General features: G+C 44.4%; 2 protein-coding genes across 2 annotated transcripts in view; one reads left to right on the forward strand and one right to left on the reverse strand.

Moving 5' to 3' along the window:
• CSUI_001515 (glycine cleavage t-protein (aminomethyl transferase) domain-containing protein) overlaps positions 1 to 9,452 on the reverse strand; it is a gene marked incomplete at its 3' end in the record, with an annotated part of 11,992 nt that extends 2,540 nt beyond the window's left edge. The window contains exons 1-7 of the mRNA XM_068061721.1: positions 6,530 to 9,452; positions 5,598 to 5,711; positions 5,244 to 5,302; positions 3,808 to 3,984; positions 2,077 to 2,208; positions 1,105 to 1,190; positions 69 to 276 (exon numbers count right to left, since the gene is read on the reverse strand). Coding sequence (XP_067926297.1) covers positions 69 to 276; positions 1,105 to 1,190; positions 2,077 to 2,208; positions 3,808 to 3,984; positions 5,244 to 5,302; positions 5,598 to 5,711; positions 6,530 to 7,605 — 1,852 coding nt within the window. The 5' untranslated portion in view covers positions 7,606 to 9,452. The remainder of the gene's footprint in view (positions 1 to 68; positions 277 to 1,104; positions 1,191 to 2,076; positions 2,209 to 3,807; positions 3,985 to 5,243; positions 5,303 to 5,597; positions 5,712 to 6,529) is intronic.
• An 83-nt stretch (positions 9,453 to 9,535) lies between these two features.
• CSUI_001516 (der1-like family protein) overlaps positions 9,536 to 13,342 on the forward strand; it is a 6,232-nt gene continuing 2,425 nt past the window's right edge. Inside the window, exon 1 of the mRNA XM_068061722.1 lies at positions 9,536 to 12,698. Coding sequence (XP_067926298.1) covers positions 10,059 to 12,698 — 2,640 coding nt within the window. The 5' untranslated portion in view covers positions 9,536 to 10,058. The remainder of the gene's footprint in view (positions 12,699 to 13,342) is intronic.

Raw genomic sequence — 13,342 nt, forward strand, 5'->3', positions numbered from 1 at the left:
TCTATCTATCTATCATTAATGTATCGATCCATCAAGGAGGATAGTGAAGCGGAGAGAAAACATCTTACCTACAGCCCACGAAAGAGACGCTTCAACCGGAGTCGTCTGATCATCTATATCCAAGCCATATTGACACAAGGCCGCTTCTTGACGTAGAGTATCCCGGGCACCCATCCCAGCTGGACGGAGACATGAAGACGGAGAAGAAGGAGACTGCTGCTGTTGTTCTAAGAGACGAGACGCAAAGCTTGCAGCATTCTTCGAAGGGAGAGATATCTACACACAAGAAGAAAGAAAATAGGAATGGTGAAAGGACAGAAAAAGAAAGAGAAAAAGAAAGAGAGATACAGAGGGAGGAAGGGGAAGGGACGGAAGCAGTCACGATGACGATAATGATAGTGAGGCCATGCTTGTATTGTAAGTGAAAGCCCAGGTGTATAGACACTCACACAAACGGTCGACTCTTGCGAAGCATTCTCTCAAGGGAGGAAGATCTAGGTACAAAACGAAAACAAAAAAGAGTTGAGAGAGGGGAGCAGAGAGAGACAGAGAGTGGTGAAGTGATGATGCTGATGATGTCATTCTTGTATCTAAGAGCTCAGGTGTACATACACTCCAGGGGTGTACACGACCGTAGAATGATGTGTTGTTAATAGTGAGGACGGATATACATAGAACCTCGTGTGTAATTAGATTGATCTTCCCATACTGTCAATTTTCTTCACCTCACATGCTTGGTCTCCCCTCTCTCCTTCCTACCTATAAAACAATTACGTCACATCCATCCATCCATACATAAAGAGAGACAGAGAAAGAGCGACGGGAGAGAGGAAGAGACAGAGGTAGAAAGAAGGAAAGACTTCAGACAGTCGACACACACAGCACCTCCACAGGTGAATTCATCTTGCTCCTTCCTACAGAGATGAGAGATCGATGATTAAGCAGAAGAAAATAGGAGAGAAAAAGAGGAGAAAGAAGATCCAAGGACGACGCAGAACAGTAAGTAGAACGAGAAACCTCGGAGACGTTGCTTATGCCCGAATAGGAGAAGAAGAAGAAGCTGCGTAGAGCACCCACGAGAAGGTGAGATGTGTAAGGTTCTACCTCAAAGCCATCTTCTCCGCTGAATCCACACCGCGTTAGAGACATGAGCTTTCCTTCTTCTATTCCGTCGACTCTACACTGGCGACCTAGCCAAAGACAGAAGAGAAATAAAAGAGGAAGCGAAATCGATGAAGACAAAGAAGACAAAGAACACACGCAACGAGAGGTCAACATCCACATCCACGGATAAAACAGATCTCCTTGTATATTGGAGACATGTACACATATCTAGAGAGAGAGCGAGAAGCAGAGAGGGAAAGCGAGAGATGCGGACATTCTTTCTATAGATATAGATGTTACCAGTCTTCCGTTAAAGAAAAAAGTTTATACGGTATCGTCGAAAAGGAAGGACTGAAGGAGACAGCACAACAAGGGATGGAAGAATGTAGGACACAGGGTTCTCCGCAGTGTATGTACACCATACGAAGTCTGAGTCCACTTGCTATCAAACAGGAGAAGGCGAAAGAGAGAGAGAAAGAAATAAAGAAAGAGACAGTTGCAATCATATATTCTTGTGTAAAATCTTTATACATTTACCTATATAGAGAGAGGCATACATACATAGGATAGATACTTCTTTACTCATCTCTCGCATGAAGATGAATACACACACGACCCACGGTGTAGACGTCCATCGGTCTAGACAGGCGTACATGACGTAAGAGAAAAAAGACTGCGTGGCCTCCACACGTAGATATCTAAGTCGTATACATGTCCATGCATGCGATACATGATTCTGTTGTATCCCAGTGAACACTTATAGCCTACATTCTATGTATAGAGATGCAGCACATATAGGCGCATCTTCAAAGACGATATATCAATGGGGGCATGGTAGCTTATCAGCTTTCTTCGTATCTGAATTCTCTTCACTTTCTCTACATAGTCCCAGTGATCTGTCTATGTCTATCCACCGAAGACTCTTGGTCCTTTTTCTTTCTTTCTTCGTTCTCTCCTTCTTATTCTCCTTACTGCACATGAAAGGCATCTTCACAAGATTGATTTGACTCTGGTCTATCACTGTCCCCATTACAGCCATCGCATAAGGCCCTTGGACACCAATGAGCGTGTAGTCTTCTAAAGACTCTACAGCCACATCTTCTCCTATAAACAACACAGCAAGACATGGCGAACCAAGAGATGTGTCATCACATCAACAGACATTCTCTCTCGGGGAAAGAAAAAGACATAGAGACGTAAAGAGAAGGAGAGACAGATGATAGATCGATCAATAGATACAGATACCTAGTCAACTTCTTTCCCTTGTTCCTGCTGCTAGGGGGAAGAGTGGCACTTGAGGGAAATGGAGATTTATCTTGACTCTCTCAACGCTCTCTCTCTTCCTCTGTACACCGAGAAGACCAGCGGAGAGAGAGAGAGAGAGACGCATCTGGGAATGCTTCTTTTCCTCTCCCGTCACCCTCATCCTCTTCACTCATCCGATAGGAGTTCTTCCACAGGGCTTCTCTTGTTATGAATCTACACACATGTATTAGATGCGTATGTCTATGCGAAATGTACAAGCCTCTTGCTTCACATTAGGGAAGATACGTGTCTCAGAGACACATGCAGCTGCCCCTCGTACATACAGACGCACACACATACATACACACACATTCATACATATTCGTACACAGGCGTACATACTGGATGATCATGACTATGTAGATGAATGTGTATCCACACATATAACATACACAAGTGTACATGGAGATGTATCTATATATCATATATGCTTCAACAACATGTACGTAGATACATAGAGATACATATAGATATACAGACATAGGTACTTCATGCCCTGAGTCATAGAGGCGTTAAGGTCTAGCATCCTTTCTCCGGTAAGAATGTCCCAGCAATAGAAAGGACAGATAAGAAGTTTCTATCTCCTTCGGAGAGACTTTCTTTTCCGTCTTTTTCTCATCAGGTCTGAAATAGAGAAAACACACACTCTCGCAGCATAGAACACGACACTCTACTGAGGTGTCTTTACACCTAACATATCAACACCGTTATCGCCACGGATGCAGTCGCGCGTGCATGCTCTCTCCCTTACCTGTTCCTAAACCTAAGACTACTACTCCCTCTTCTTCACTCCCCCACACCTAGCTATCCTTAATCTATCTTCCATCTATCTATCTACCTTTACCCAACCTGTCTCCACCCGCCCTTGTAAAGAGACCTCGTCTGAAACAACTTTGAGACACCTAGTGATCTTCTTCTTCTCCCTTTGCTTCTTCTTCTGCTTATCATCAACGGGAGTTGTGTATCTTTGAAGGAGATAGAAGAACATCTTGTCTCTATCCTAGCTGTCGGTATATGTTCCCACACCTTTCTCTTACATAGAGAAAGATCTATCCCCTGACCGACACCTCAAGAGAGGACAGACAGAAGTCTTATTTATCTCCTCCCTCTACACTCCATCAAGAAGTTTCTATTACATGCATCAATCAGCCTCTTCTCTCTTGACCCATGCTCATAGACAGTCACAATATATATATATATACATGAAGATATATGTGTGTACGTGTCTTTCTATTTAGAATCTGTCTTTCGCCTGTATCAACTTTTCCTCATCTCTACAACGCATGCAGGCTCTCCAGTGATTTCTCTTCTTCTTCGCTTCTTCTCGGGTCGTTGTTTGAACTGAGTGAGAGAGAAATAGAGAGACAGACGAGAGAAGCCTTTCTTGATCTTAACTACCTTTCGCCTGAGCTTCTTCAGCGTGAGAGAGAAGAAGAGAAAGAACGCGGGAGGCGTTGAGAGCATTGCCTGTGATAAGGAGAGACTTTGGGTGTTGCACGGATACGATAAGATCGTCAAGGATATGTCCATCTTCATCTGTCAGAAGAGTAAAGCGACTCTCCGACTCGAGCAAGCCTTGAAGAAGGAAAAGATACAAAAAAGAAAGGAAGAAAGAGATAGATAGATAGAAAGAGAGAAGGATGAGATTGGAGAAAGAGAAATCCAAGAGAGGTAGAGAGAAAAAGGCAGAGGTCGTAGGAGCAAGAAGAAGAAGAAGAACATGAAGGAGAGAAGAGACATAAGAAGAGAGAACACGAAGCCAAGACAACTCACACACAAGAAAGGGTGAGGGGGGAAGAGTGATGGAGTTCTAGATGAAAAGCTCCATAACCTTTGCGTGTATATACATGCACATGTCCCGAGGAAGATAGAATGTGAGGAACGATGAAGCCACAGCTGCGAGTGCTATTCTGCATCCCCTATCATAGCGTCTCTCTCTTACAGCAGTCAGGCTTGATCTTATCGATCGCCATGTTCTTATGGAAAGAAGAGATTTACCATGGCAATGCATGCACTTGAGAAGGGAATACATAACACTCAATGGGCTAGGCAAGATGTTCGTTCCAGATCTCTCTCCGATCTAGAGACACACTATGTCAGATTTTGTCCATTCAAATCTCTTAGTCAATAAGTCCGAACGGCAGCGATGCGGACATGTTCCTCTACATTCTGTACATACACTCAATCCCTCCGGATACGGACACATGTATAGACGTATACCCATACACAGGGCATTTGTGTGTAAAGCAGCTTATCTACCGTATATTTCTATTCGTTTTACTTATGAATAGATTTGCTCATATAGATACATCTCTCTTTATATATACATCTTTCTCCTTATATATATGTACAGAAGTGTATTTAGTCCATCTCATTCTACGTATATATGTACGCAGATATATCTATCTAGCCTATGTTGTTCTGTGCTTCTTATTCCTCTTTCCTCAGTACACCTTGTTGATGTGTGAAGGCCTTTCTTTTTCTCGTCTTCTCTTCCTCTCTTTCTTTTCCTTCTTCTTTCACTTTCATGCTAGGCTCATTGAAAGCCCAGGAGATCGCGACAAACAGGAGAGAGATCAGAAGACTTCCAAGAGAATTCCACGCAGGCAGAAAACGAACAAGAGAGTTTAGACAACCCGAAGGCAAATACAGCTAGACCCTCCTTCCCTCCATCCCTCCCTTCCGTCTTGCCCTCTTCTTTACTATCTGTCTTAGATGAGATTATTCTATCTTTTCTTTCATCTTCTTGCCTCATGTACTGAAAGGACACGGCGAAAGAGCAGAAACTATCAGCTGTCCACCAGGTGGCTCTGTATCATCATGTGTGTGCTTACTCTGGATATCGCCTACAACGAGTCGCTCAAGAAAGACAGCCGCATGTTCTCCAGTGACTCTAGTTGAGAGAGACAGAGAGAGAGAGAAAGAAAGAAGGAAAGAAAGAAAGAAAACAAAGTAACATGATTGGATGAGAGAAAGAATGAAATGAATGTCATACTCCCCCTGTACATATCTATCTACATCTATCTATGGATAGATAGACAGATGCACGGACGCAACTATGAAACCCCCCATTTTTTGTCATCCTTGGTATCTCTATAGAGAGACAGCATACACGCACTCGCTCATTGTCGGTCAATCTGAGGTGAAGATCTTTCTATGCCCCTTCTTTCACCTATGATTGAGTTTACCTGTATTGATGGCGGAAGGATAGATCGAAGAGAGAAGCATATGATCGAGTATGCAGGTGAGACTTCATCACTCCTTCTCCTTCATATGTGATCGGAAGTAACATGCCTTGAAATCTAAAGAAGAAGAAGAGCAAGAAGGAAAGAAACACCAAGGAAACACACAAAAGATAGACAGACAGAGAGACAGACAGTCTCTTCTCTCGAGTAGAAGCACACGTGCAGACTGTTGGTCTTGGAGAGATGAGGAAGGGGCGAGAAGAAGAGATAGAAGAAGAACAAGGGAATTTCTAGACATCTGACGTTTTTCGGTGGGTCCGCAGTTAGTGCTCCATTCTTGCTTTCTTCGTGTTCATTTGGCATGCTTTGGTAATAGGCCTACAGACGAAGGCTGGATGTCTTCGGACCGACTTTTTCTTCTTCTTCTTCTCTCCCTTCTTTTCATTCCTTGTTTATCTGTGACCAACACCCGATGTCTTGTGATGCCCTGACTGCCTCTTCAAGCTCATTCATGGCATAACGTCCCCTCTACGAAGCTACAGCATAGAGATCCTGCATGCTCTCACCGGGCAGGGGAAGGAGAGAGAAGCTTCCAGAGGACAGCTCATCGACACAACTATTCATGGTGTCTCAAACACACACGGATTGACGACTGGTACACAAAGACAGATAGATAGATAGATTCAGGGTAGATGCATGGAGAGACAGATGGAGTCAAGATAGATAGATAGATAGGCTCAAGATAGACAGAGAGACAGATATACAGATAGGTAGATTCAGGATAGATATCGGCGGATAGGGAAATAGTGTGAGGAAGAGGAGTAGATAGAAGTAGATCACCTCTGGAGGCATCATTCAATGGAGGTAAGAAAACCCGTGGAGAGAAGAAGAAGAAGAATGTCTACAGAGTTTTTCTTCTTCTGCTTCTCTCTTACCTTCCGAATTTGGCCCCAAGAGATGCATGCAATTCATACAGAGGGGAACGGCGAATTCCTACGCTTCCCCCCGGTCCCATGGCCTGTTGTGGTTGCTGCCTGGATAGGGACGGTAGCGGTGACGAAGTAAAAGAAGAAGAGAGAGATGAACCTTGATCTAGATTCTTCTCTTTCGCCTTGGTTTCTAAGCTAGATATCTCCTGCAAGTGTGAGAGAGAATTCCTTCTCTCTTCTGAAGAAGCAGGTGAAGGTGTCGAAAGAGAAGTGTCCTTCTCGTCTCTATGATGCGGTGTATATACACCACCTGCTCCCTGTGAAGTATGGAAATACCCAGATGTAGAGAAATCTCTCGAAAGCTGCTGTGGTAAGGAAGAAGCTATATGATGTCTTCTAAAGAACGAAGTGCAAACTCTTGTTTTCTGACTCCTTGAAGGAGAAAGAGAAATCTTCTTGTGATGGATAGAGCAGCCGCCATCTGTCCTTCTTTCATTGACACACAAGAATGAGGAATGCAAACTTCGAGCTCGGCAACTTTGAGAGAATCTGGAGTGTATTCTTGTCTCTACGGGTGATACTGAAGAAGGAGAGGAGAAGGAAGAGGAGGAAGAAGGACAACGGCGACGAGAAGAAAGAAGAGAAGAAGAGGAAGTACAGAAGAAAGACAGAGAAGAAGAATGCGATGAATGAGATGAAGAAGAAGAAGAAAGGAAAGGAAGAAACGATAGAGGAGAACACGAAGAGGAGGAAATATGCGAGAAGAAAGAGTTCTTGTAAAGAAGAGATTCTGATGATCGGGTCTGATGTATGAGAGATCTAATTCTTATCGAAGTAGGCGAGGAAGGGGAGGAGAGATGGCGACCATAAAAACGAGAAAGAAGAGAAGAAGAAGAGCTCCATCGTAAAGCCGTCATCGCTGCAGGAGTATGAGCGGCTTCATCTGTAAGAGGGCCGGAAGGAAGTTGAAAAGGGAAGGAAGAAAGAGATCCACCTCTCATCTTCCAGTGAAGAGAGAAAGAAGGAGACAAGGAGGAGGAGAAGAATCTCACTCTAGGAGTGGGCGTTGTAGGCAAGACCATCTTGGTGCATGCATAGAAAGAAAGGAACGTCCTGCAAAGAAGTTAACGGAGAGAGATGTGTTGGGAAAGGAGATTCATCGAAGGCTCCATGAAGAAGAGAGGGGTAACCAAGTAGACCTTCTGTCTCTTTCTTGAAGAATGATCGTGACAGATGAAAGATATGTATAGAGAAAAGAAGAAGAAGAAAGATCCAAGACAAGAAAGAAAAGACTTCCCCTGAGAAAGACACCCGTTCTGTTTTTTCTCCGAGCGAAGAAAACCGAAGAAAGAGATGGAGAAGATGAAGGAAAGAAAGAGAGAGAGAGATAGACAAACGGATCGGTATGTATATAGCTACCCTATGAAGCTTCCTTGAGGGACGCTAGAATGAAGCGACAATGCCGCAGGAGGGAGGAAAAAGACGACACCGAAGGAGACACAAGAGAGACGAAAGAAGAGAAACAAGACGGAGAGATTGGGGGGTGAAGGGAAAGATAAGACGGCCAAGAAGATGAAGAAGAAGAGATAACCTTGTGAGAAAGAGATATAGAAGAGATCGGCCTTAAGCCATTCTTGCCTTCTATGAGAAACAGAGCTCTCTTTACATCAGAGAAGAGACAGACAGAAGGAGAGACAAACAAAAAGACGGAGATAAGAAAGGAAGACGAGAAGAGAGTAAAGCATGAAGACGTCCTTTTAGCAAGTAAAAAGGAACAGGCGAAGGCTTCTCTCTTTCATTGGATTCATGGAAAAGGATGGTGACGTCTTCGAAAATAAGAACCGCGTAGAAAGGAAAGCTTTGTTTCTATCTCTTGAAGTCATTCTTTGTCCTGAGGTTCTCCTTTCTTCTTCTTTTTCTTTGGCTCTTTTCGCATCTTGGTTTGTCGGGATTCTTCTCGTCCAGAGATGGAGAGCGATCCACTGCGGAGAAAAGAAGACTTGGGTCTTGAGTTCAGCTCATCAAGAAGGAGAAGGCTTTCTGTAGCAAGAATCTCCCTTTCTGCTTTCGATGGTGGTTCTATTCTAAAATATTCTCTCCTTTATGAAGAGCGAATGAAAAAACGTCAATCTGTCTTTCAAGAAGGATCGGAGAATTCCATCCCTAGTCTACATTCGTGAGAAACTTCTCTCTTTCTTTCTTTTACCTCGAGAGGAAGAATCGACCACAACCTTCTCATTGCGAAACAACAGAAGGCGTGGAGAAAAAGAAGGGAAAGGCGAGCCGAGGGGTTTCTAAAGGCAGGAGAACCGGAGATTTCATTCATGCCTCCCGGAGAGCGAAGTAAAGAGCTTTCATTGCTTGTTCTTTCGAGAAACACTGGACAAAAGAGAGATAGACACACAAAGATGACAGCCGGGGCCACGTCTTGAAGAAAAGAGAAAACGGGACAGGGCTTTCCTGGAAGGGAAGGAGTGGGTAGAGAGAGGACATGTCTGTGCTTCCTGCGTGCCTATGTGTCATGAACGTTCTTCTCTTTTTAAAGGAATGCGCGAGAAAAGAAAAGTGTAGGCTAGAAGTCATAACCTTAAGTGGAAAACAGAGAGAAGATACGTCGGTTTGAGAAGAGAGCTTAAGAAAGAAAAGATGTGCTTTTGCCAACCTCATTCAAATAGAGAGGGGAGACTCTTCTCTCTTGCCTTTTTTTCTCTCTCTGTCTCCTTTCTCACTGATGGATTTCTTTCTTCAACAACAGGTCCGCCCTTCCCTTTGTCTGAAGTCCTCCACACATGCAGAGACAAGAGAAGGAAAAAAGTCGAAGTGAAGTTAAAGAGAACAACGGAGAGGACTCCTGCTTAAATGAATGAATGAATGCCTTGGGATAGATTCCTACCTAGTGCGACTATTTCTCCAGCTAACTGAATCGCTGGGGTGGTAAGAGACGGACGACGTTGTCTTCTATACAGCGTAGAAGAAAAGAAATCTCCTTCTTCTTTCCTTCTTCGTTGGCCTTTTCTTTCTTTTCTCGAGAGTTGAAAAGGACTGAAAGAACTCTTTTTTTTCTTCGCCTCCTGTCTCTTTGGAAGATGTACGTGTTTGTAGATGGGTGGGAGATGCTGATCTTTTTCACAGAGGAGACAAGCTGCTGCCGCGAAGAGGAGACATCGTGTGTATGTGTACTGCCGTCCGACCTATCAATACCTTCTTCGTAAGGGCGTTCCCCGGCTTTCTAAGCGAGAAGGAGCAGAACAAAAGCCTTTTTTCAGACGCTTTTTCTTCTAAAGTCTAGCCAGGGTTGGGTCGTTTCACAAAGTAAGAATGATGGATCGACAAAGACAGAGAGAAAAGTATCGTTAGTTGTCTCCTCTACGCTGCGGAGAAAGAGAGGCTTGGTGAAACACTCCGAAGAAAAAGCTATTACGGACAACTGTTGGGGCACAAGCATGTTTTTCTCTCTTTCTTTGAATGGTCTAAAATATTTCAAAGAATAGATAAGTTCTTCTGCGGTCAGGTGAATCCTAGGGAGAGCGTCATCATGACGGGACAGCCGCCAGTGTGCTCGTCGTCTTCTTCCTCCTCTTTGTCTTCTTTCTCAGATTCTTCTATCCCGGGATCTTCTACCTCATCTTCCTCTTCTTTCTTCAATTCCCCTTGTCGTTTGTGTCTTTCTTTTCCTTCTCTTTCTCCCACCTCTCTCTCCACGTCTGTCTCTTCTCGTTCTAACTCTCCATCCTCCTGTCCGTTTTCTTCTTCCTCCCCTCGTAAGTCTCGTTCTTCTTATCTTTTGACGGCTCCCTCGCCATCCTCATCTCGAGGATACTTGTCTACGATGCACACTTGCCCTTCTTGCTCTATCCCATGTTCTCCTTCTTCCTCTCCGGTTTCTCCTATCTCACCTCTACCGTGTTGTCGTTCTTTCAAGTTCTTTTCTTATTTCATTCGCGCATTCTCTCGGCGGGTCTCTTCTTTTTCTTTCTCATCTTCACGACCTCGGCACGTCCACGCCGAAAGTCTTTCTTCACCAAATCGCCGGTCTACTTCTCTTCTCTTAGCAGATAGTACCACTCAAGCAGACATGGGTGAGGACAATGCCTTCACTCCATCTTCTCGGTTTTTGTCTTATCCTTTGGACAGACTTTATTTCTTTCAGGGATCTTCTCCTTCATCTATTGTGACTCTTCTCAGTATCTCTTTTCTTCTTTGCTTCACATACGCTTCAGCAGATTCTTCTGTCTCTACTTCTTTTCCTAGTCGCATGCCTGTCCCTCGGCCAAGCCCTTCAGTTCCTCATCTTCCTCGTGTAAATAATCGACGAACACCATCACGCGATCTGTATCTTTCTCAACAACGTCCTTCCTTTCCAAAGAACTTAAAAGGACCGGCGAAAAAGAAGACTTGTGAAGACCCCGAAGATGAAAGACGAGAATCCTTCTGCGGTGTACGTACACCACGTCATACCGGGAGTACCCTTCCCGCCTTTGTATCAGGTGATATAGATCAGCCCCCGGCATCACAACATGGAGAATCAGAAGATAAAGAAGATAAACATATGAGCATTGACACTTCATTCTTTCCATCATATCTTTCTGTTTCAGAAGAAATTTTTCCTTCTTCTTCTTCTTCTTCGTCCTCTTCTCCACATAGGTCTCCTCAGCATCATCATCCTCATCAACCTCTTCACCATGAGGCATGTCTACTTGAAGATAGAGGAAGGATCTCCCACCCTTGTACCTCCGAGGAGACAATCCTTTTGCCGAGAAGAGATCTGAATCTTTTTCTTTCAGACGTTTCGCAGGTCAAGAGCCTCGTATGTACCCTTCGCGGTGGCGGGGGAGGAGCAGGAGAAGAACTTCCTAAGAAAGCGAAGAATTGCAACGCAAGCCGAAGAGGAGGAGGAAGAAGAAGAAGCTATGGCGATCTTTGCTTTTTCTTCTCTCCATCCTTCCGTAGACGTCAACGGCTTGAAGCCTTTCAGGATCGCATTCATGAAGTTACATCGTCTCTACTCGTCTCTCCTTTACGCTCTTGTCGTGAGTTTTACTTCTCTATTCCCCCTGCGACGAGAATGTACTGTTCCTTCGCAGCTCTCCTGACTCTCCTATCTTCTCCCACGGTATCCTCTCTTATACCTCGGAAGATACCTCTCTCGTTGACACGTCAGAAAGGCTTCTTTTCTTCTCTCTTCTCTAGGTTCTCAAAGAGACAGGATCAAGAGAATCGGACCGCAGATTCTCTTTCTTCTTTCAATTCTCCAGGATATTTTCCATCTCAGTCATCTAATAGCCGGACAGGGAAGGATTTCTTCTCTTCAGATATACATAGACCTAAAGGAGGAAAAGCCTCGCAGAGTGAGGAACCGATTCTTTCACCCGAGCAAATGGCTTTGCATGCAGAACGTATTATAAGAGCCTTTGAATTCTGGCGACCCTTTACTGCTGGGTCTTTCTTCGGTGGAATAACTCTCGGGACGTTACTCCGAATATACGGCGTTTATTCTTCTCTCCAACATATGGAGGTCTCCGCACATGTCCCTCCGGGAGCTGTAAGCATGCTAGTCCGTAGTGTAGAGGTGAAGGGGAAGAAGGGAACCCATACACGACTGTCTTTCGAAAGAAGGAAAGATATATCAGTAAGAAGTCGAGAGAAGAATGAAAGATATGAAGGGGGTGTACATACACCCGGACGTACCACTGGTCGTCGTCCCTCGTATGTCCGTCGTTTTCCGAGCTCTTCTTCTCCATCTCCTCCATTCTTTCGGAGTCTAACGAATCAACTCCAGGGGAGAAGAGAACAGCTCCCATCTAGGAGAGGGGAGGGTATCGGAGACAAGACCGAAGAAGATCTTCTGATCTTATCAAAAGCTGCGATTGAATCTTATCGATCCTCATCTGTTGTTCTTTTTCTTCTTATTCAAACTGGTCTCCTGTCAGCGATGGCATCTCTATTAAAGATTCCTTTCTTTTCATCTTCTTTGGCAACAGCTGCCCTCTATACCAACTGCCGTAGAGCTCCACCAGGTTCTTCTGCAAATCTCATCATGGGTATTAAGATCCCTCAGAAACTCCTTCCTTTTGGACTTGTAGCTGTCGATGTTCTCCATGCTCAAGAAGGTCGAGCTGCGATCCCTGGTCTCTTAGGAATCTTCTCTGGTGAACTCTATCACTTCATCTCTCAAGTAAGCTATCTATCGTATGGCAGAGACAGAAGAAGAACCTCCCGTTAGAAGGCAACGGAGAAGAAGGAGGCACATTCATACTTTGACTTTTCCTGATATATCTTCCCTCCCGTTTCGATCAGTCACGATACACAGCCGCGGAGAACACACGGGCTCCCTTCCAAGTAAAGAAAGAAAGAAAGAGAAAACAAAGGGAGTCTGATCTGTCACTTGCGTGCGTGCTGCCGTGTATATCTTTCCTTTGAACGATAGGGTCTTGGCGTATGAAGAGAACTTTAGCCGGGAGGTGTAAGGTAGGAAGATGTCTTCAGGGAAATGAACAGGGAGAAGGAGCAAGACGTGAAGAAAGAGGAGAGGGAAGCAGAAGGGAGAGAGTCTATACACCCCATGACGGGAGGACAAAAACAGAAGGAAGTTTTGCATGCATCAATCTTGTATGTGTAGACAAGGCCTTACAACGATGAAGGTCTCATAGAATGGAGCGACTCAAAACACATCGACTACAATCTGTATGCAAGCTGAGCAGCTAGCCATGAGACATAGATTACAGAGAGACTAAAGGTAGATAGATAGGTAGATTCAAGGTAGATAGATAGGTAGATTCAAGGTAGAGAGATACTTGGATTCAAGGTAGAGAGATAGGT

Source organism: Cystoisospora suis, assembly GCF_002600585.1.
Source record: "Cystoisospora suis strain Wien I chromosome Unknown contig_610, whole genome shotgun sequence".
Taxonomy (NCBI): domain Eukaryota; phylum Apicomplexa; class Conoidasida; order Eucoccidiorida; family Sarcocystidae; genus Cystoisospora; species Cystoisospora suis.